We start from the raw sequence: 24,265 nt of genomic DNA, 5'->3' as shown, positions 1-24,265 counted from the left end.
ACCTGGTGCCACACTCTAATCAGCTAATTAACTCAAAACACCTGCAAAGGCCTTTAAATGGTCTCTCAGTCTAGTTCTGTAGGCTACACAATCATGGGGAAGACTGCTGACTTGACAGTTGTCCAAAAGACGACCATTGACACCTTGCACAAGGAGGGCAAGACACAAAAGGTCATTGCAAAAGAGGCTGGCTGTTCACAGAGCTCTGTGTCCAAGCACATTAATAGAGAGGCGAAGGGAAGGAAAAGATGTGGTAGAAAAAAGTGTACAAGCAATAGAGATAACCGCACCCTGGAGAGGATTGTGAAACAAAACCCATTCAAAAATGTGGGGGAGATTCACAAAGAGTGGACTGCAGCTGGAGTCAGTGCTTCAAGAACCACTACGCACAGACGTATGCAAGACATGGGTTTCAGCTGTCGCATTCCTTGTGTCAAGCCACTCTTGAACAACAGACAGCGTCAGAAGCGTCTCGCCTGGGCTAAAGACAAAAAGGACTGGACTGCTGCTGAGTGGTCCAAAGTTATGTTCTCTGATGAAAGTAAATTTTGCATTTCCTTTGGAAATCAGGGTCCCAGAGTCTGGAGGAAGAGAGGAGAGGCACACAATCCATGTTGCTTGAGGTCCAGTGTAAAGTTTCCACAGTCAGTGATGGTTTGGGGTGCCATGTCATCTGCTGGTGTTGGTCCACTGTGTTTTCTGAGGTCCAAGGTCAACGCAGCCGTATACCAGGAAGTTTTAGAGCACTTCATGCTTCCTGCTGCTGACCAACTTTATGGAGATGCAGATTTCATTTTCCAACAGGACTTGGCACCTGCACACAGTGCCAAAGCTACCAGTACCTGGTTTAAGGACCATGTTATCCCTGTTCTTAATTGGCCAGCAAACTCGACTGACCTTAACCCCATAGAAAATCTATGGGGTATTGTGAAGAGGAAGATGCGATATGCCAGACCCAACAATGCAGAAGAGCTGAAGGCCATTATCAGAGCAACCTGGGCTCTTATAACACCTGAGCAGTGCCACAGACTGATCGACTCCATGCCACGCCGCATTGCTGCAGAAATTCAGGCAAAAGGAGCCCCAACTAAGTATTGAGAGCTGTACATGCTCATACTTTTCATGTTCATACTTTTCAGTTGGCCAAGATTTATAAAAGAAAGGATTTTGTTTTGGTCTTAAGTAATATTCTAATTTTCTGAGATACTGAATTTGGGATTTTCCTTAGTTGTCAGTTATAATCACCAAAATTAAAAGAAATAAACATTTGAAATATATCAGTCTGTGTGTAATGAATGAATATAATATACAAGTTTCACTTTTTAAATGGAATTAGTGAAATGAATCAACTTTTTGATGATATTCTAATTATATGACCAGCACCTGTATATTGTATTGTTTTAAATGATTCATATTCTATTTTTAAATTTCATTATAAATATGGTGATTATCTCTAAGGTGTAAACCCAGCTTAATATATGAAATTTACCATCTGACTCTAACCATGTCATGTCAACAAATGGAAAAGTCAGCCAGCTATTTATTATTATGATGTTAATTATTGTGCTTTTCGAACCAACAGCAGAGGTGCCTTTTACCCCAAATACCATACTTTTACATATTCTTCCATTATTGAAAAAACTTGATTTAATTACATTGAACAAAACTGAAAATCATTAACAAGATCTTTGTCTCAAAATAAAGTCAATTCTCATTTGCATTCTCATTTGCTACATATATCTACAACATTTAAAAAAAAAAACATGAATATTAGATCAAATTAGCACAGAATCAACTTTGCGTTGCTGTCCGTGATTGTGATCTGTCAAAGATCATCCAAATTTCCACAAGCATCATCAAAATAGTTGTTAAAACTGAATTTTTGTGCCATCTAGTGGTTTAAAAGAAAATAAAGTCAAATCGACCTTTTACCCTGTATGCCTTTAGCCCTGTTGTACCCTAATATATAAATTTATAGGATATACATTCTATCTATAAAATAAACATTAAGGCAATGGAAGCTCCAGTGTCCACCAGTCCTTCCACTCTGACTTGCTGTTCCAAAGTGATGGAGGTGGAATATATTGTCGGCTTTTTGCTCAAACAGGTCTCCTAGGAGCCTGTGCTGTGTCCGGCAAGGATTCAGAAGTTTGTTCTTCCCAGTGCCCATCAGGTGAGTTCTGTTCAAACAGCTCCTGTGACTCCGATGTAGGTGGGTCCAGCTGTCTTTGCACAGCCTTTGATTTACACCTGTTTGATAAATGTCAAGAGGGATGCTGTTGTCGACTGCTCCTATTTTCAGTCCATGTGCCATTTCAGGATTCATCTGTAATAGCCTTTTTCTCTATCTGTGGCTACAGAGGCTTTAAAAATCTGGCTAATGAGATGTTAGGCAGAGGGCTCTGGCTTTTCCCTTTGTTTCTCTGAAATACTGCCAAATTATGTTTTGAAACTCTTAGAGCAATTAAAAAAGGCAGAGATAATGTCACTAGCCCTGGATGAATCCACCAATGGTATCAGTGTCAGCTGTAAAATTTTTGGATGGCATGTGCTTTCAGGAGGATCTTTCGCACTGTAAAAAAGAATTGTTGGTTTAACTTTAAAAAGTAAGTTACCTGGTTGCCTTAAAATTTAGTTCATTGAAATAATAGTTAATACAATGATTGTTTTAGGCGATACAGCCGATTGTTTTAATAAACAGAAACTCAAAATATTATGTTATCTGATCCACATATCTAAGTTGATTTGACAAAAGAAAAAATGTAACAAATCATGAATATAATTTTTTTATAGTGTGAGATTAATTTCATTAGAGTGACATGCAACTGTGAGAGGCTTTTTCAAAAAGTTGTTCTGTTTTTTTCTGAGCATATTTGCAACAAGTACACATGAATGTAACAGGTGGCGCTCCTTCCATGTCTGGAAGGGTGCAGAGGTTGTTTTCACACATGGCCAAACTTGCACCACAAATGAAATCGCTTCACAGCTTGATTCACCAAAATTCATTTTAAACAAGCAAGCTCTTATCAGACATGTCTGCCGATCACACTGATTTGCTCCTACATAATGATGTGAGGTGACTAAATAAGGGCAGTGCACTGAGAAGTTTTTGTGAACTCAGGCAAGAGATTTTTGCTTTCCTTTATGACAGCCATCACAAGAAAGCAAATTTATCTCAAATGTTTGATGAGACATTCATGGCAGATGTGTATATTTATTAAGTGACATCTTCAGTAATTTGAACAGCCATATTCTCTGAGTTGCAGAGAAGGGATAAATCTGTGAGTAATATTGTGGAAAAACAATGCTTTTCAACACAAGAGGGATTTGTTTGTAACTGATTTGACCAGTGTGGAAATTCTGCACTTTCCAACACTGTGGGAAAGTTCTCAGCAAAAGTGATCAGAGACATGATGGAATTCTAGACAAACTACATCTAAATTTTGCTTCATGGTTTGATGCCTTTAAATTGTCATTTTCAATTGGCAGTGTAGCTACTTAGAAATACTTAGAAACTAGAAATCAGGACAGACTTATTCTTTGAGTTGGGGCTATAAGCTATAATTTTGTTAAAAAAAAAAAATAATAAATAATAATAATAATAATAATAATAATAATAAATTGCCCCAAATGAAAACCACTAGAACTACAGTCTGTTTCCAAGGAATAAGAAAAGTCTGAACACACGGTTTAATGCAAATTTATCAGGACACAGAGAACCTCCTACAGAAGTGTAATTACACACACACGGAGAGAGAGAGAAATGATTTCTCATACTTGGTATTCTTCAGTATGCTGCTGAAGATCCACCAATAGTCAGTCTGTGTCAAAGTTCCACGAGTAACGGCAGGAGCGGCGGCAGGATAATGGCGAAGCTCTTCGGGATTTCACTGTTCATAGTGCTGCTGGGTCTGGCGGTAAGAAAAAAGATTCAAACGTTTCCAGTGTTCATGTTGACAAGAATATAATCTTAAATCTTTTGTCTTCATCCTGAAAGTTTCATTTGTTTCATATGGATTATTTTCTAAACACTCTCTAAACACTCTTTCATCAATCTGTGTTAATAAGATAATTATTTTATGTATGACTTACGTGCGTAAATGGCTGTTTTCTGTTAATCTTCACAACTTGTACTTGTGTGGGTGTGTGTTTGTTCTCTCTGGTGGTCATTCTTACACAGATGTGTAATAGTCAGCGAGGGGATTATGTGTTATTAATGAACTCTGTGGCCTAGGAAACAAATAAATTGAAGAACCGTATATACCAGATTTCCAGAGGAAGAGAGCATAATCTTATTCAGGGTGGGAATTAAAGAGTTTGAGGAAGTCAAAACACAAGGTTGGCTGTCTTAAAATTATTATCCTATTGTTTTACATGTAAGTTGGTGAATTATGGAAGTAAAACAATGCCATATGTTTTTGAAACAAAAAACTTGTTGAATTGCACTAATTAAAAAAAAAAAAAAAGAAATGAATTGCATTAACGCTTGTATTTTAATGCATTGTATTTTCAGGGCTTGCATTTTTATGGGCTGAAATTCAACATGGTTGTATATTTAAACTGTGAATATATTTCAATTCAAAGCATTTCACACACATTTTCATTATTAAAAAATTAAATAATCCATATTCACTTTTCAGATTTCACATCCAATATTCATTCTTTTTGAAAATACAACCTATAATATTTGGCAGGCAATTTTCGCTCCATTTTATTTTGCGTTACACATTTGCTTCCACAAATTCAGTGGTTCAAATTCGACAGAAAATTCAACATTTCACATCTGGGAACTGCAGGAAAAGCAGTAGAGCACAGAGCATAATCTCCATCTGCTGTTAGTTGACCTCACCAGCAGGTGGTGCAAGCGCGTGTTGTCGAAGAGCAGAGCGATGGGTAGAGAGAGTCATTCATTCATTAAAACAGACAGAAATGGAGCAAGCGGTAAGTGCATGTGTGATAATTATCAGGGCCAGTATATATGCAGAAAAGGTGATAAAGACACAAAAGTTGTGTTTACGTTTAATTCAGTGTCTTTACTGTTACTTTCCCTGTAAGACCCAAACTCACAGCTTATTGAGGATGTAGGCTATACTAAATAGGCTACAGGTAAGCAGGCTGACTCAAAATATGAACGTAACGTGCAAAGTTTGACGCTAAGCGTTTCCCAGTGAAATACTGACATAAAGTTGGCTTGGCATTGGACGGTCGATTTTCGCAAATTTAGGAACCGTCTCTAAAGTTACACACAACATTTCTAACTTCAATAGCATTTGAAGAGAATGACTTACAGTCATAGAACCAACTGTAAAGTGTTCATGCGGGTTTCAGGTATGATGCAGATGTAACCCCTATGCAAAATCCCCATAAAAGAAAATATGAATGAGTTTGTGGCATATTTGTATGAACTGATTATCATTAATTGTGCCTTTAAGTCACCTTACTCTGTGAAACCTGATATTAGAGAATCTGCCTGGTAACTAGAGTGTGTTAGAAGATGGAAATTTGCTATTGGTGGAAAAAACGTGAAGCTCCGCCCTCTTTCTGGGGCGATGCAAGTGAGTATTGGCAGAGAGTGATAAAATGATCTGTCGTGCAGATGCAGGGAAGTTTGAATCGATCACTCTATAAATGCATTGTATTTACTTAAATTGTAAACTGATATCAACTAAAAAGATGATTGAGATTGTCATGAACACTTGAACCATTGGATTTGAAGCTGTATTTCGACAGGTGTGAACTTGAATCTTGGCCAGGTTTTTTGTATGCATTTAAATTCTTCCGGAAGGAAGATGGCGAGCCAACCACCCTTGATTGTTGGATTCATGGAGTCATCAATTGCTGCGGGATGTCTCATGTGATAACACTGTGCGGTAGGATCTCAGTGAACCCTTGAATGCATTTTTTTCCTTCCCCTAAATTCCAGATTGGGATTGGATAGGACTTTTTTTTGCTTCACTCGTTTTTTGGAACCCAAAAGACAGAAGTGATTTCCACTAAAGGAAACATTTATTTATTTATTTTTTTTTAAGACATCTGAAAAACTGGACTGAGGAACCTTTAAAAGAAAAAAAGACAGACACATATACTGACTGCGCACCACACTTTATTGATGTTCTGGTGATACAAATTGTGTTATATTTGTTACTTCAATACAGTTCATGTGGAATGGTAATTTGTGTAGTTATCAATAACTTCTGGTTGTGCCATTCACTATACTAGAATTCAATGAGTATCCGAACCTAGTGTGTACTTACCCTTAGAGAAGGGTTACACAGTAAAACGTGGTAAGCCAGCCAGGAGTCGAACCTAGAATCTTCTGATACCTTTGAAGGATTCAGGTTCCCAAAATACCTTCTAGATCCTGTAAATAGTACCAAATTGAACTTACTGAACTGTATGCTGATACTCAAGAAGTCTAAAAGAAACAATAATTCATCTTATTGATCAATAACCTTGCTAATTCATTTTGTAAGCAGTGAACATGGATATAGTAATTAAAGAGAATTTAAATGTTCCAAACTGTGTTCTTGTAAGCGGGTTATCAGATACTGCTGTGGTTGCTGAATTTTTGCAGAAGTATGGGAAAATTTCAAGAACTGTAAGAATAACAGATGGTCAGTCTGAGTACTACGGACAGATAATAATTGAATTTGAACATGGCTCTGCAATTGAGGCTCTGAGCTCTCCTGGCCTACCTTTTCACAGATCATGTCTTGGCGATCCTACTGTGATCCATCACATTCAGAGCCTTGCAAGTCTGTATAGTAAAACCCGTGGTACTACCACCACTAAAGCTTATTTGTCCGAACTGAAGGAATTAGCTAAATTGAGTGGCAGACAATTTAAAGATGTTCTGCATGAAGAGCTTAATAGAATAAGTGATTCTGTTACCACTCAGTCTGTGCGGGATGATAGTGATCCACAGATGGAACCTGAAGGGCCTCTTCTGCCCTGTGGCCCAGCAATATCGCCCAGTGAGGGTATTCAAACAGATTTGTGTATGTGACGAGCAGGGCGGTTGAGAGCCGCAAGGGAATGGCACGCGAGTGATAATGAGAGTCAGTTGTGTGTTGCACCGGTCTCGAATCTCTCACGGAGGAGCTCCGGAAGCATAAAAGAGGAGCGGCGACATTGAAGGACGTGTGTGGCCGGCAGACGTCTGTGTTACTTTCGTTTTGTATTTGTTTATTTTATATATTAACGTTATGTTGAACGTTCGCCGGTTCCCGCCTCCTTCTTCCCGTATCAACAAACATTACTACATTGGTGCCGAAACCCAGGAGGAAGGAGGGACATGCTATCGGAGAGCCCTCACTGCTGAGAGGGATCGCAGTGCTGAGGAGGTCGGGCAGCACGGGAGTGTGAAGACCGCGAGTGGTTGCCCGAGGCGGTGGTGCTAGAGCGAGTATACATTGGGTGGGACGGAGAGCTCGCTGCCATGCTCCTGGGACAAGGTGGGGTGGCTGCCATCCAAGAGCGAGCAGAGGAGTCGCCGCCGTTCGCCATGGGCCGGAGCCTGCTGCCGTCTGCCATGAAGGGGACTCGCAGGGAACGGGGGACTCTCTACCAGCTGCCCTCAGCCGGAGGAGCCTTCGCCGCCCACCAGGGGGCAGAGGAGGATCGAGCCGTCCACCGAGCGTCCAGTACCATCACATGGCACCACAAGGAAGAGCCTCTCGCCTGGCTATGGATATGTGACAAGCAGGACGGGCGAGAGTCATGAGGGAATGGCGCGAGGCTGGTGACACGAGTGATAATGAGCGTGTTCCACCGGTCTCGAATCTCTCACAGAGGAGCTCCGGAAGCATAAAAGGGGAGCGACGACAGTGAAGGACAAGAGAGGACCAGGCCTAGACTTTAAGTTATGTTTTATTATGGCCGTCTGCCGGCATTACTTTCGTTTTGTATTTGTTTATTTTATATATTAACGTTATGTTGAACGTTCGCCGGTTCCCGCCTCCTTCTTCCCGTATCAACAAACATTACTACAGTGTACACTTCCCGCAACCACGAGCCCTCAACCAGCCAAGTCAATTGTGAATCCGGATAATGTCCTGGGACCCAGTACTCCCATAATGCTTTCGCCCAGCCAACTTACCACTTCAGAAGTTCAAAGTGTGGTCGTAGAACATGTCGTCTGGAGCAATGAATTGGCCTCCCAGTCTCATGCCCCATTAAAGCTTAAGACCTTTTCTGGCAAAATGCCTATTCCAAACTTTGAGGTTGACTTTGATACATGGCGTGCTAATGTGGATCTTTACAGGAATGACCCCACGATTTCAGATGCATTGGTGGTGAGGAGAATTCTTGGAAGCCTTGCATCACCAGCTTCCAACATAGTCAAACCGTTAGGCCTCTTGGCATCATCTAAAGCCTACCTTGACTTACTTGATTCTGCTTTTGCTGCTGTTGCAGATGGCGATGAGCTCTTTGCTGCATTCTTAAACCTCAACCAAAATGCAGGAGAAAAGCCATCTGATTACCTTCATCGGCTTCATACAGCACTGAGCTCTGTTGTGAGAAGGAATGGCCTTGCTGCCACTGACATGGACAGGCAACTTTTGAGACAGTTTTGCCGAGGGTGTTGGAATAATGCTCTTATTGCAAACCTCCAGCTTGAACAACGTAAGAGCAACCCCCAACGTTTCCAGAATTCCTGCTTATGTTGCGCACTGAAGAAGAAGAACGACAAGCCACTAAAAGTAAGAGAATGAGACAGCACCTAGGGATTAAGGCAAAGCTTCCATCCAGTGTGCAGGCTACATGTAATCCTTGTTTGACCCAATTTGACTTACCTGTGGAAGACGATTACAGCCCCTCCGCAGTTGAATGACCTCTGCAAAAGCAAATTGCTGAATTGCAAGCACAAATAGCAAGTCTCATGGCTTCCAGAGAAGAGAAAACTGTTCAAGAGAAAAAAACAAATATGTCAAAACAAATTGATAAGCAAGAAAAGAAACAAGTTAAACAAACTCCTGCAGTCCATTCAAAGCCTAGACCTTGGTACTGCTTCAGATGTGGCGAGGATGGCCATATCGTCTTCTCCTGTAGCAATCCACCAAACTCAACATTAGTGCAAGCTAAGAAAAGGGAACTTAGAGAAAAGCAAAAAGCTTGGGATATGCAAAATGGTGCTGCAGGGATGCAGGATTTAAACGAGTAGAGGCTTCTGTTGCGGGACACACAGGGGCCATACGTAACTTATGTCCCATACCTGAGAGAGTATTGAAATGTGCAATTAAGACACATACTGTCCAAGAAGGCAAGAAACTGCCAAGGTAACTTATTGGAGAGAAGTGCACTGCTGTAGTTGAGATATCTGGGACAGAATGCAACTGTTTACTTGATACAGGGTCTCAGGTAAAGACTGTAGCACAATCCTTCTACAGTCGTTGTCTTTCTGATCAGCCTGTTCAGCCCATTGATCAATTACTTACTGTGGAAGGAGCAAATGGTCAGTCAGTGCCATATTTATGATACATTGAAATTTGCATTAAGTTCTTAAAGGACTTCCTTCAGTCTCAGCCTGAGATACTTACCCTTGCCTTAGTAGTCCCAGACATTAGGTCGAGTGGTGAAGTTCCTCTGATAATTGGCACTAACACTTTGGATGTTGTGTACGAACAGTGCAGTGATGAATCTCCAACTCTAAGCAGTTCCCCCGCTGTGGCTACATTCAGGTCTGGAGAACATTAAATAGAAGACAAAAACAAGCCACTAGTGGTAGACTTAGCTTTGTGAAATTCAAAGGACAGACCCAAGAAGTTCTCCCAGCAGGCTAAAAGACTTTGCTTGAGGGGTACATAGTTCAAGCTGCCTCAACAAAGGATGAAGCATGGGCTTTACTTGAACAGCCTTCAGGATCGGTCCTTCCTAGCGAGGTGTTTGTTGATAATTGCCTCATTACTCTTCCTAAACACAGCCCTTTTAAGGTACCAGTTTCTTTGAGGAATGAGACTGACCATGATATCGTCCTCCCTCGTAACTGCATCTTGGCTGAACTTAGTATTCCTCAGAGGATAATTTCAGATTCTTGTAAGAATGAACAGGAATTGACTGCCGCAAGTTGTTTCAGTCTGCAAAGACAAACCTCTGACCACGATTTGCAGTTTGACTTTAGGGAATCCCCACTACCGCAACAGTGGAGGGACCGCATAACACAAAGGTTGAATTCCTTTTCTGATGTCTTTTCCCATCACGAACTTGACTTTGGCCATACAACCAAAATAAAACATTGTATAAAACTGATGGATCCTACTCCCTTTAAGCAGCGACCATGGCAAATCCACCCCCAGGACTTCGAGGCAGTAAAGAAACACTTGCAAACCTTAGCAGAGGCAGGCATAATTAGAGAATCTGAGTCCCCATTCGCATCCCCAATAGTCGTCGTTCGCAAAAAGAATGGTGACGTACGTGCGTGGACTATCGAAAATTGAACATGCAAACCATACGAGATGCCTATGCATCATTTTCTGCTCTTGCTGGATCACAGTGGTTTTCTGTAATGGATTTAAAGTCTGGATACTATCAAGTCGAGACAGCCTTTGTATGTCCTATAGGCTTCTGGGAGTTTAATCGCATGCCTCAAGGGGTAACTAACGCTCCCAGTACATTCCAACGCCTAATGGAACAATGTATGGGGGACATCCATTTAAAGGAGGTTCTTGTCTTCTTAGACGACTTGATTGTCTACTCCGACACTTTGGAAGAGCACTAGACCAGGCTCATGCATGTACTTAACCGTCTCAGAGATTATGGACTAAAGTTGTCTCCCGATAAGTGCAAATTTTTTCAGACATCCGTCTGCTACCTGGGACATGTTGTCTCTAGAGAAGGCGTAAGGACAAATCCTGAGAAAATTCGAGCGTTAACAACCTGGCCGAGACCCCAGAATTTAAAGGAACTTCCTGGGATTCTCAGGATATTATCGATGCTTCATAAAAAATTACTCAAAAGTTCTCAAACCCCTGACTAACCTCACAGCTGGATATCCTTCTCAGCGGAAAGGGGGAAGGGTAACATCTAGAGACAACACATATTTGAACACAAAAAAGCCTTTTGCAGAACGCTGGAGCCCAAAGTGTCAGACAGCATTTGAGGAGATAATCAATAAGTTAGTGTCTGCTCCTGTTCTTGGCTTTGCTGATCCTAAGCTGTCATATATACTACATACGGACGGCAGCACGACAGGGTTGGGCACAGCCCTGTACCAACAGCAGAACGGGCAACCTCGGGTCATTGCTTCACGAGTCGAGGGCTGACTCGAAGTGAATCTAAATACCCTGCTCACAAGCTTGAATTTCTTGCCCTTAAATGGGCCATCTTCAAGAAGTTCCATGATTATTTATATGGTAGTCACTTCACAGTAGTTACTGATAACAATCCGTTAACGTACCTTCTCACAACTGCCAAGCTGGATGCAGCAAGCTACCGCTGGCTTGCTGCTCTATCTACATTCACTTTTGACATCAAGTATAGGGCAGGCAAACACAATGATGTTACAGGCTTTTCACCCTACGAGCTCATGTTAGGGCGACAGCCAAGGTTGCCTGTGGATATCACTTTTGGGTTACCTGTCCAAGACTCTAAAAAAGAATGTCATTCCCATTATGTCAAGAATTTGAAGTCAAGGCTTAAACACAGCTATGACGTCGCCTTTGAAAATGGCAAGAAAGTTACTGGAAGGAACAAGCAACGGTTTGATAAGGTTATCAGGGAGTCAACCTTGGAGGTAGGGGATAGAGTACTGGTGCGGAACTTGCGACTACGTAACAAGCACAAACTTGCTGACCGTTGGGAATTTATGTAGTGACCAGACGGATGGGAGACATACCGGTATACTCTGTGAGGCCTGAAAACGCAGATGGACCTGTCCGAATGTTGCACCGCGATCATCTCCTACCCTGTGGGTTCCTTCCTGAAATGAGAGAAACAGAGGAATCAATTATTCCAGCCAAAAAGCCAAGGACAAGACAAAATGATGTTCAGTACGAAGATGAACCTGTTGAGTCAAATGGAGAAGATTATTGGCAACCATCACCTGCTGTGTTAGAGCCTACAGAAGGGCGGATTGTGGAAGTGTATGAAGTGTCCAAAATGTGTCTTGCACCCCTTCTACTGGACACAGGGAACTTACCATGATGTACTCAAGGTGAGCTCAGCCAAGACCCAAGTACAGGAGAGCAATCAGCACCTGATGAAACACTCGCAGAGATTTCTTCTGATGACACGGTTGCCAACAACCCATTAGGAAATGAAATCGAGTTCCAGAACCCAGATGGCTCCTTGGAAGCTAGGGGTGAAGAATACAACTTGCCTGAGATATCAATGGAGGGCACAGTGGAAACAGTTCCTAGAGAATCGCCTGAGCAGAGCTTACTTGTTCCTGATTCCTCTAATGGGCAAGGCGTAGATCTCAAAAATTCTGAAAAGCAACACCTTTGTTGGTTCCTTTGCACAAACCTTGGTAGAGAGATTTGATTAAGCATTTGTTGACACACTGAATGACAGTCAGAACATGATTCCAAGGAACACTACATCTTCAGAGTATCATATCATTTAAATTACATGAGGGACTGATATTAGAGAATCTGCCTGGTAACTAGAGTGTGTTAGCAGATGGAAATTTGCTATTGGCGGAAAAAACGTGAAGCTCCGCCCACTTTCTGGGGCGATGCAAGCGAGTATTGGCAGAGAGTGTTAAAATGATCTGTCGTGCAGATGCAGGGAAGTTTGAATCGATCACTCTATAAATGCATTGTATTTACATAAATTGTAAACTGATATTAACTAAAAAGATGATTGAGATTGTCATGAACACTTGAAGCTGTATTTCGGCAGGTGTGAACTTGAATCTCGGCCAGGTTTTTTGTATGCATTTGAATTCGGAGGGAAGATGGCGAGCCAACCACCCTTGATCGTTGGATTCATGGAGTCATCAATTGCTGCGGGATGTCTCATGTGATAACACTGTGCGGTAGGATCTCTGTGAACCCTTGAATGCATTTTTTTCTTTCCCCTAAATTCCAGATTGGTATTGGATAGGACAATTAATTTTTTTTTTTTTTTTTTTGCTTCACTCGTTTTTTGGAACCCAAAAGACAGAAGTGATTTCCACTAAAGGAAACATTTTTTTTTAAAAATACATCTGAAAGACTGGACTGAGGAACCTTTAAAAGAAAAAAAGACAGACACATACACTGACTGCGCACCACACTTTATTAATGTTCTGGTGACACAAATTGTGTTATATTTGTTACTTCAATACAGTTCATGTGGATTGGTAATTTGTGTAGTTATCAGTAACTTTTGCCATTCACTATACTATAATTCAATGAGTATCCGAACCTAGTTTGTACTTACCCTTAGAGAAGGGTTACACACACCTTTTAGTTTCTTGATATTAAATAAAACAAACTGTCAAGTCATATGTAAATATCATTAAATATTTCACTTAGCCTACAGTATGCTCCCATAATTTAAAGCTCTATAGTATTTGAAGAGAATGAATTACAGTCTGTAAAGTGTTCATGTAGGTGTGATGCACAACTTTTAGACTGTTGATAATAAATATGAACTCATGCTGTAGTGAAAAATGTAGTGAAATGTTGATATTAAAATAAATATGAGCTCATGCGGTGGTAAAAAAAAAAAAAAAAAAAAAAAAAAAAAAAAATCAATATTTTTTGATTTGTTTATTTTATTAAATATAAAAAATCTAAAAGGTGTGCATCATGCCTGAAACCTACACGAGCACATTACAGTTTATGACTGTAAGTTATTATCTTGAAATGATACTGAAGTTAGAAATTTGTATACCAATGTCGTATGTAACTTTAAAGATGGTACCTAAATTTGTGAATATGGACCAATGCCAAGCCAAATTTATGCCATTTTTTTTTACTGGAAAACGCTTGGTGTCAAACATTGCATGTTATGTCCATATTCTGAGTCAACCTGCTTGCCTGTAGCCTATATAGTATAGCATACATCCCCAAATACGGTGCGAGTTTGGTGGTCTTTATATCACTGTATTTAGTCTATAAAGATAAGTTAAGCGTTCTATATGTCCCCACGGCAGGGGAATCCTGGAGTATGACATCTTGAGGGAAACACCAGTACACCAGCAAACACCAGCGCCACAATATGAAGTTAAGGAAAGTTATATGTCTACCTCAGATTTAACATTTGAATTGTACATCAGCATCAGAGAATAACATTATAATCTTGTTCACTGTAGAGAAAGCTGCTTACATGTAGGCTACACAGGGAAAGTAACAGTGAAGACATTGAATTAAATGTAAACACAACTTTTGTGTCTTTATCAGCTTTTATGCTTATATACTGGCCCTGACAATCGTCACACATGCACTTACCACTTGCTCCATTAATGTAAATCCGTTTTTGTGAATGAAACTGAATGACTTGCTCTAACTGTTGTTCTGCTCTTCAACAACACGCGCTAGTGGCACCTGCTGGTGAGGTCGACTAACGGCAGATGGAGATTTTGCTCAGTACTCTAATGCTTTTCCTGTAGTTCCCGGATGTGAAATGTTGAATTTTCTGTCGAATTTGAACCACTGAATTTGTGGAAGCGAATTTGTAAAGCGAAATAAAATGAACCGAAAATTGCCTGTCGAATATAATAGGTTGTATATTCAACAAGCTCTTTGTTTCAAAAACATATGGCATTATTTTACTTACATAATCTTCAACTTTGGCACTTTATATACCAGGGAATGACTTTTATTAAAACTAACACAAACTTCATTAACACTATAGTTCATTCTTCTTTTTTAACCATGTGTTTATCATTTATTTTTGCTACTTTCACATTTCAGCAGTCCCATAGTCATGGATTTATTTCCACCATCCCAAACAAGTTTTTCCCCTTTAAAAGTTAGTGTAAATTACAAGGAGACAACAGCGTCAGTGAAGAGTATGGTTGAGATGTAATGTGAGAGTGATATGAAGGGGGGAAATGGTATATATCAACTTGTGAGCAGAATATTTAATATAAGCATAATTTCGTATTAAGCTGTAATTCTATTAAATTATGAAAAAAGTGTGAAAGTATTAATTGTGTATATTTTGGATTCTTACATCTGTTTTACTGCTAAAAGCTTCTCCAGTGTATTTTATCACATTATTTGGGTAAAATAGTCACATGGTTTTGTGTTTGTGTAGATACTAAAGACTTCAGCGTCTGGAGGACAACAGAAGAAAATCAGACAGAAGAGAGAATGGATTATTCCACCCCGCAAACTGAGGGAAAATTTTAATTACACAGATTTGGAGTACATAGCCAAAGTAAGATCTTCATTGTTTTTGTTGTTGTTGTTGTTGAATAAACACTTAAGGATTTTTAAATTAAACAGAGCAACAGGAAATAATGAGGTGATTTGTAAAATCTCTCCAGATCGAAAAATTATAAGCACTTTTCCAAATGTTCTGCTATGAATTACCATTAACTAATATTAAGATCAGTAAACTCTAGAAAAAAAGGAAGAAAAAATGGTAGTTATAGGAAAAAAGTGTTGTGTTTGTGTAACTAGTACTGACATTTTCATTTAACAGATGCTCTTTTTTAAACCAAATTAAAGAATAAAGTGCATTTGATTTCAGATCCGTTCAGACGAGGAGACCAGGACAAGTATACAATATTCACTGACTGGACCAGGGGCTGACAGTCCACCCATCAAATTGTTCACTGTTGATGAAGACAAAGGCTTGGTCAAGATCCATGGAGTGTTAGACAGAGAGAAAACTCCCAGATATCACGTGAGCAGCCCTTTCATCTTTCATGCATGATTATAAACGTTTATTGCATGGGTGTCTGTCTTTTCCTGACAAATCTATGAAAGTATACTGATGACTCAGTATGAAAGATAGCAGCTAGCGGCAACATTTCACAGGAGAGCTGGATTTGGGATTGTCATGAAGTGATGAATGTCATGCATTCTGCCTAAATGACAAGATTACTAAATGAGGTGCAGCGCATACTAAAAACCTGTAACTTGTATTTTCTTAGCCATAGCACACTCTAAAGAGTGGTAATGTCACTGAGTCATACTGAGTTCGTATGCATGTATTTGTTATCACAAAGAAATCATGATTCATTAATAAGTATGAATTTAATTTGTCATGAAACAAAAGTTGCAATAGTCTTTTCTTCCCTATTGTGATCTATTGTCCCCTACTGTCATGATTATGTCTTGTGTTTGTTTCTTTTCTGTGACCTAGTTTTCTAGTCTGTCTTTCTCATTTAGTTCACCTGTCAATTATATTAGCTCATTAGTTCCCTCATTTACATTGTGTATAATTACTTCTGGTTTTGTTTAGTTCAGGGGTCTGTCATCATCAATGTTAGTTGAGTTTTTGTTTATTGATATTTCCTGAGTATTCGAGTTTCCTATTAAAAGACTAATTTGCGAGATTACCTGTTTCAAGCCTCTTTGGATTCTAAATTGTGTGACAGAATTACCGACCTAATAAAAAGTTTAAATATGGACTTACCTGCATGGCCTCATCACCTGTAATAACAGGCGCTAGTGGAATACTGGTGAGGGATGCTACAGCAGGGCGACTCTCCATTTAACATCAGCGAGCGAGAGAGGGAGACCAGATCCACGCCTACTACAGACCGAGCGCTAGAGCCTGCCATCTGCCACCTGGGTTGCCAGGATCACTGCCTTTTAGATCTGTGGTCTGCAGATCTATGTCCCTTCCGAGTCCCCACCCTCAAGGTTTATCCCTCTTTGCTGGTCCTGTACGGCCATCTGGATGCTCTGGTCCCATCCAGAAATCTTCCTCCTCCAATGTCCTCGCCTGATTTCCTGGTCCCATCTCCTCTGCTGGTTTTGTCCAGTTCTCTGGATCCATCGGTGCCACTGGTGTCGTCTTGCTCCTCGGCTCTGCCCCCGCTGCTAACTGCATGCGGCCCATTGGATTCGCCTCAGACTTCCCGACCACCAGCTCGGCACGAGGATGAGGATTCCTTGGCGTCACCTCAAGCCTCCAGGCCCATGTCTCCACCTTGGCCTGTCAGCCGGGGCGGCTCCGCCCTAGCTCTGTGCTCCCTTGACTCCACCGTGGTTCGCCAGCCCTGGGACTCCTCCAGGCTCCCTCATCCCTCCGGATCAGCCTCGGTCAGTCTTTGCTCTGCCTCCAGCACGGACTTCCGGGTCTCCGGCTGCGCCTCGACCCTCCACCCCTTCGGCTCCACTGGGCTTCTCTTTCCCTTCAGCTTCCCCATTGTCCTCACTCCTTCCGGCGTAGCCCGGTCTGCCAAGCCCCCATGTCCGCCTCGGTCTAGCAAGCCAGCAGCTCCACCTTGGACTTCCGGGCCATGAATGTCGCCCTAGTTTGTTGGCTTCTCTGCTCTGCCGGATACTCCTCGCACCCTGGTTCCACCTCCATCAGTCAGTCCCCGGGTTACGCCCATCCCTTCAGTCAAAGCTTCACTCTGGTTCCTCCCACCATCTGCTCCATCATGATGTCTCCACCAACGACTACTGGTCCATCACCAGCTCCACTTTCACCTCCAAGGCCCCCTCCCTCGCTCCACAGTTGGATGTTCAGTTACGCCGCAAGGACGTGCCTTCTGGGATAGGGGTGTACTGTCACGATTATGTCTTGTGTTTGTTTCTTCCCTGTGACCTAGTTTTCTAGTCTTTCTTTCACATTTAGTTCACCTGTTGACAGTTATATTAGCTCATTAGTTCCCTCATATATCTTGTCTATAAATACTTACGGTTTTTCAGTTCGGGGTCAGTCATTTTCAGTGTTAGTTGAGTTTATGTTTATTTCTATTTCCTGAGTATTTGAGTTTCCTATTAAAAGACTATTTTGTAAGATTTCCTGTTTCAAGCCTCTTTGGATTCTAAAATGCATGACAAAATCATCATTTCATATAAAATAAGAATTGTCAATTTTGATTTCATGGTGACTTAAATTTTCTCTAAATTTTGAATAAAATTTAGAACCAACTCACACTCAGAAATTCTGTTGGCCTTAGAAAATGTCACAAACGGTGGTTGTAATGATCTCATAAAGACACGCTATCAAATGGAGTATACTTTAAAAAGGCTACATGTTGGACTGTACGCATATGCTAGCGTAAAAAAATGAAGTATACTTTGGGCTTAAGCCATGAGTTAAATATCAGTTGATTTACTGATAATAAAATTTAAGTTGCCAAAGAGATGGTGGGAATATATGCAATTTCGCAACTTACCTTTTTTTGTTACCATAAACCAGTTTGAACACGTTGAAATGTTTGGTGATTTTCCTGTATTACAGCTTCGAGGGGTGGCCAAGTTTCTGAATGGGAGTTCTGCTGAGAAGGATATTGACTTAAGAATCGAGGTGGAGGATGAGAACGATTGTGTTCCTGTGCTTAACTTCACAACTGGATCTGTTCCTGAGCTGAGCGCAAGAGGTACTGGGATCATTCATGATACTCATGGAATTGCCTCAATCATTTGAAGTGTTCAAAATGTTTGTAGTATCATATGGCTGATTTAATTGACTAAATGAAGAGTTGCATTATATTAGATTCATGATTTGTTAGTCTAGTAGTAAAGTTTCATTTAGGGGACCTGTGTTCAAAACCCCAACCTAAATGTGCATATAACATATCCATGACTCATAAATATAGCTGCAAAAGTCAAAAGACCAAAGAAACACAAAAATATTCTTTGTGAATATTACAAGCCAGTTCAATAAATTGGCTTGTGCTGCATGTGGACATGATGGACAGTGATAAGCTATTTATTGATATTGGGCTAGAATTTAAATTTATTAGAATGTTAAATTTTCACTGACAAAATTTCTGCAGCCAAGTAATTTTGTTTCTGCCTAAAACAATGAACTTGGTAAATTAATCACTCTTTTGAATGGATTCTTTTTAAAGAAGTCCAAAAGCACACACACTCACTGAATTGTTTGGGGCAGTTTCTCTCTCAATAAAACAGCAACAAGCCAATTTAGAAAGCATGGTGCAAAAAGAGCACCGGATGACCTGTATTTTTACATGAAAATCAGTTGATCGTGGCTGCATCATTTAATTTGTCAGCGATGAAAAAAGTCTTGATTAAAAAGAACACTTGCTTGTGCAACTTGTATATGATTATGCACTTGGAAAAGTCAAGTAAAGACATTTCCCAACTAAAAAGTATCTAAAAGTACAAAAACTTACCATAACATTACCATGGCTTGACCCGGCAGTTTTAAAATGTCTAAAAATTATTTTTTCAAAATGAAAAAAAAAAAAAAAAGTAAAAATGCTAAATAGAATAAAAAGTGTCTTAACTATCATTTATGAAGGTCTAAATTTTGGTTACAGACATAATTTATTTTACCCATTTACTTATTTTTAATATGTTTATTTTTTTTATATCACAAATGTCTAGCACAAGATATAACAAATGGAAAAAATACATTAACACTACTTGGAAAAAGATATGCCACGTTGTCATTTGAAAAATGCTTATGATGATTAAATGCTTTACTAAAGTCTTTTACAGTTGCAAGAAAAAGTTTGTGAACCTTTTGGATTTCTCAATTGATTAATCATAAAATGTAGTCTGATCATCTGATCATCAACAGCCTGATAATAGACAAATAAACTAACAGACAATAAACTATTAACAGACAAACAGTTGTACTAAAATTTTTAGTGAAGATACTGAGTTATTCAGTGCAGGCTGGAAAAAGTAAGTGAATGATTGACTTTAGTAACTTGTAGATTTACATACATTTATTCATTTAGCAGATACTTTTACCCAAAGCGACTTTCAGTTGAGGAAGTTCCAGTAATACAAAGTTTTAGTCATCGTTCAAGATAGTATAATATAGAACGGGGAGGGATTAAGGAATAATGAGAGCATAGACAAAGAAATAGAGAAAGCATAGAGGATTTTTTTTTTTTTTTTTTTTTTTAGCAGGATGCAGTTAAGTGCTTGTGGAAGAGATGAGTTTTCAGCTGTTTCTTAAAAAATTTGAATGATTTGGCTGTCCAGATGGGGTTGGGAAGATGCCACCAGCAAGGGACAGTGAACGAAAACATCCTTGAGAGTTTTTTTTTTTTGTGCCTGTCTGTGATAGAACCACAAGGTGCTGCTCACTTACCGATTGCAGGCTTCTGGAGGGGATGTAGACTTGTAAGAGAGAGCGAAGGTAGAAGGGTGCAGAGCCAGTGGCCGTTCTGTATGCAAGAATCAATGTTTTGAGCTTGATGTGAGCCGCAACTGGAAGCCAGTGCAGAGAGATAAACAGAGGTGTGACGTGGACTCTCTTGGGCTCATTGAAGACAAGACATGCTGCTGCATTTTGAATCATTTGCAGAGGTTTGATCACACATGTTTGAAGTCCAGCCAGAAGAACATTGCAATAGTCCAGCCTAGAAGTGACAAGGGCCTGGACGATTAGGAAGGGCCTGATTTTCCTAATGACAGAACTCGAGGATTATCATTGATGAACCTAGCTGGATAGCTAACTGGTGCTGTATTGACAGAGTGGCTGGCAAGATGAGAAGCTCTGTCTTAGCTAAGTTGCAGGTGATGTTTTTTCATCCATGCTGAGAAGTCCACCAGGCAGTCTAAGATCCGTGCAGCTACCATATGATCATCTAGTTGAAATGAAAAGTAGAGCGGTGTATCATCAACATAGCAATGGTAGGACAGACCATGTGCCTGTATAATGGGTCACAGTGATATAGTGTATATGGAGAAGAGGAGGGGTCCAAGAACTGATCCCTGAGGAACCCCCATGACCAGCTGATGTGATTTGGATACCACTGTCCCAACCAACCTTGAAGGACCTACCTGTGAGGTAAGATTCAAGCAAAGTGAAGTTCTAGTGATTCTCAGTGATGAGAGGGTGGACAGAAGTATTTGATGATTAACGGTGTTGAATGGTGCAGATAGATGTAACAGAATGAGAACTAATGACTTGGACTCAGCACAGCCTATGATATTATGTGCCATTTTGATAACTTGTTGCAGAGACCTCTGCTTGTATCTCATACAGTTACTGTACCAGTATGTAATGCAGGATGTCAGTGCACTCTCCACTGCACATCAATTAAAGATCTCAAGAAGTTCCTGAGGCAGGTAAACAGTCATAGGTGAATATAGTGCAAATAACAGGGAGCTCAACACACATCCCTGTAGAATGCCCACATTCAGGATGAAACTGGAGGAACTGAACTTACCTAATCTGACATTCAGTTGGTTATCACTAGGGATGCACCAAAATTTAGGCCAGTTTTTGGTCGAAAGAGAAAAAAGGCCAAAAATATGTCGCCCCGCCCCTCCGTGTTCAGCAATCAGGCAATCTGCTCACATGCTCTGATGATAATAATAGCTGTGTAGGACTGTACTTTATCTTCATAATTGGTCAAAAATAAATCTGTTATATCTGATTCTATTGCATAGAACTGAATGAAGAATAATATATTGATATATTGTTATTTATATATTGTTATAAAACGGTTAGTTCCTGTCCTTGGTGCTGATTTGTCAATAGCTGTATTTTATTCACGATAAAACACGGCTATGACAACTTCACCCAACGGTTCTGTGTATCACTACACAACACCCTTAGCAACCACTCTTAGCAACGTAAACTGTTTGTTCTCAGTTGATATTGTTCATTGAAGTTTACTGTATTATGTAGAACTAGAAGAGTATTGTGAGAAAGAGATCGATTGAGCGATTTTATTACCTGCATTCAGATTTAGCATTTTCCTTCAGGTCAGTCCTATTTTCATAATAAAAAAATCTGTTTAAATGTCCAATGTATTATCTTGTCCTTTATCAGTTAAGGGGTTTTCCTGTGACTAACAGCGCTAGTCAAAGCATTTGTCAGTTGCGTCTTGTTCCGTGTTCACAACAATTCAGTCATTGTAAAAGTCTTCGCTACTGACTGACACACTCATAAAGACAGTCTTTGCCCCATCTAATGGCATAATAATGTAACTTCTGTTGCTGTTCACGGTCAGGGACTATTTTTTTCGGTGGAAGGAAGGCTTTTAGTGTAAGTTTACTTTATGAAAGTTGCATTGATACATATTTTTGGCTTTTATATTTGTATTGTGTATTGTAACCGTTTTATAAAAGCAATAAGGTACTCGAGGCTAGTGCTGTATCATGAGTAAGTCACGGCTGAAGGGGTTGCAGGCACTCTGCTTCGCGTGGTGCCTAACAACGCCCTTCAGCCGTGACTTATTCATGATACAGCACAGCCTCGAGTACCTTATTGCTTACATATTTAACATTATTTTATTACAGGCCTATTTTCTGTCCAATTTTTGTTTTACTTTAGTATTAGTATTTACTTTAGTAAAGTGTGGTTATTTTATATATGGTTTGTATTTTTTTTTTTAAACATGGGCGCCGAAAAAAGTATACGCTGATTACGCTCTGTTTACACGTGTGGTGTGAAACCGGCCTGAGAGCTGTGTGCTGGAGAGGACATGTTGCTGCCGTCACTTTTCCATAACTGATAACATTTGCAAAAAACCCTCAGAATTCAAAATAACAAAATCCAGTGCTATATTGGCAGTTCCCCACAGAAGGACATTTGGACACAATGAAGGAGGTATGAACGGCCTTCCTACTTAGAACCTGTCTGGTGGGGGTTCTGTCTGGTGAGCTCATCGCACTCTCTTCTTGAGGTTTTAGTAGCCATGTTTACATTTAACCAAATAATCCATTAGTAATAAGACTGATGGCTCAATCAGATTGAAAAGCCTTTGTGTAAACAACTCAGTTGATTCAACTGAGCTAAATCCAAAATAAATTGTATTGTGCAAAAATATATTGTGCACATGCTCAGTGCCATGATGCATATGTTTGCATACATCTTATGAACTGGTCAGTAGAGGAGCCTGAATATTAACTAAGTATTTATATTTATATATATATATATTTCTTTTTAGATGTGTCATCAAGATAGTAGTCACAGAAATGGTTGGTATGCAGGTGAACTAGCGTTACACAAAGATGGCTACTGAAAGCGTTGGTTAAATATACAGGAAGTGAAGTAGTGGCACAGGAAGTGGAATTAGAATTCTGGTGATGGCTCCCTTTTGTGGAAGGGATGAAAGATTCATGGACTGAGACTCTACAGTCATCTAGGGAAAAATGACAATTATACTTGCGGTATACTTGACATTATCACGGTGGCTTTCTGCACTTCTGATTTGAATTCATTTTGATGTAATTAAAAAAAAAATTGTGCATGTAAACTTAGCTTAGAGAAGCATACCTATCCTATTAGCATACCTATACCTATTAGTATTCAACCTTTTTGCTTCACTGATGAACTCCAGATTATTGTGATCTTAATGGTTGCACCTTTTTAACTTTGTTCGTAACTGGCTATTCCAGAGACTGCCTTGACCTTATTGATGTCCAAAACCATTTCTCTTGTTCAAATGCCAGAAAACAAAAAACAAAAAACAAAACAAAACAAAACAAAACAAAAAAAACAGAAAGGACACAACTACACAAAACTACACAAATTGATTTTTTGTTCGGAGATACTGTAGCACTGCTTTCACATGTTGAAAATATTCAGCTCTGAAAAAATTAAGATATCCAGGTACACACATACATAGCAGTAAAGCATGTCAAGAATGCCATTATTCAGAAGTCTGCCGGGCTGTTAGTGAGGCCAAAGGGTATGACTCCATACTCATACTCGAAAGTCAGCAGGGGGTATTTATTATTTAAGGTAGCCAAGACATGGGGCAAATTCCAATTGGAGCTGAGCATCCCTATGCCCTACTCACTCCGAAGGGCAGAGCCCTTGAAGTTGGGACTTTGGAGGGAGCAGGGCACTTTAGAAGGCACTTGGCGAAGGGAGCAATGAAAGACCACATAATTTCATCATTAGCTTCACATGGAATGTTACCACGACAACGTTAGGCAGTGACAACAGGATATCTTATTATTGCTGTTAATATAATATAAATTATTTGATACAATATGATACAAATAAGAGAAAAATAAGTTTTTAAAATATGCTTTATGTGTGTGTGTGTTCCCAATCTGCTCTTAACTTTATAAGTTAAAGGAGAAAATTATCCCTTGATTTACTCACCCTCAAGCCATCCTAGGTGTATATGACTATCTTCTTTCAGATGAACACAATTGAAGATATATTTACAAATATTCTTGCTCCTCGAAGCTTTGTAATGGTTGTGAATGGGGGTCACATTCTGAAGCAAAAATAAAATGCATCCATCCATAATAAAAGT

The 24,265-nt window shown here is 39.9% G+C and overlaps 1 protein-coding gene across 1 annotated transcript in view; it reads left to right on the top strand.

Moving 5' to 3' along the window:
- Positions 1-3,752: 3,752 nt before the first annotated feature.
- Positions 3,753-24,265, top strand: part of LOC127506316 (desmoglein-2-like) — a 44,456-nt gene continuing 23,943 nt past the window's right edge. The window contains exons 1-4 of the mRNA XM_051882695.1: positions 3,753-3,917; positions 15,187-15,309; positions 15,625-15,780; positions 18,301-18,439. Of these exons, the coding sequence (XP_051738655.1) occupies positions 3,867-3,917; positions 15,187-15,309; positions 15,625-15,780; positions 18,301-18,439 (469 nt within the window). The 5' untranslated portion in view covers positions 3,753-3,866. The remainder of the gene's footprint in view (positions 3,918-15,186; positions 15,310-15,624; positions 15,781-18,300; positions 18,440-24,265) is intronic.

Source organism: Ctenopharyngodon idella, chromosome 2 (genome assembly GCF_019924925.1).
Source record: "Ctenopharyngodon idella isolate HZGC_01 chromosome 2, HZGC01, whole genome shotgun sequence".
Lineage (NCBI taxonomy): Eukaryota > Metazoa > Chordata > Actinopteri > Cypriniformes > Xenocyprididae > Ctenopharyngodon > Ctenopharyngodon idella.
This window is presented reverse-complemented; position numbering and strand designations above follow the sequence as displayed.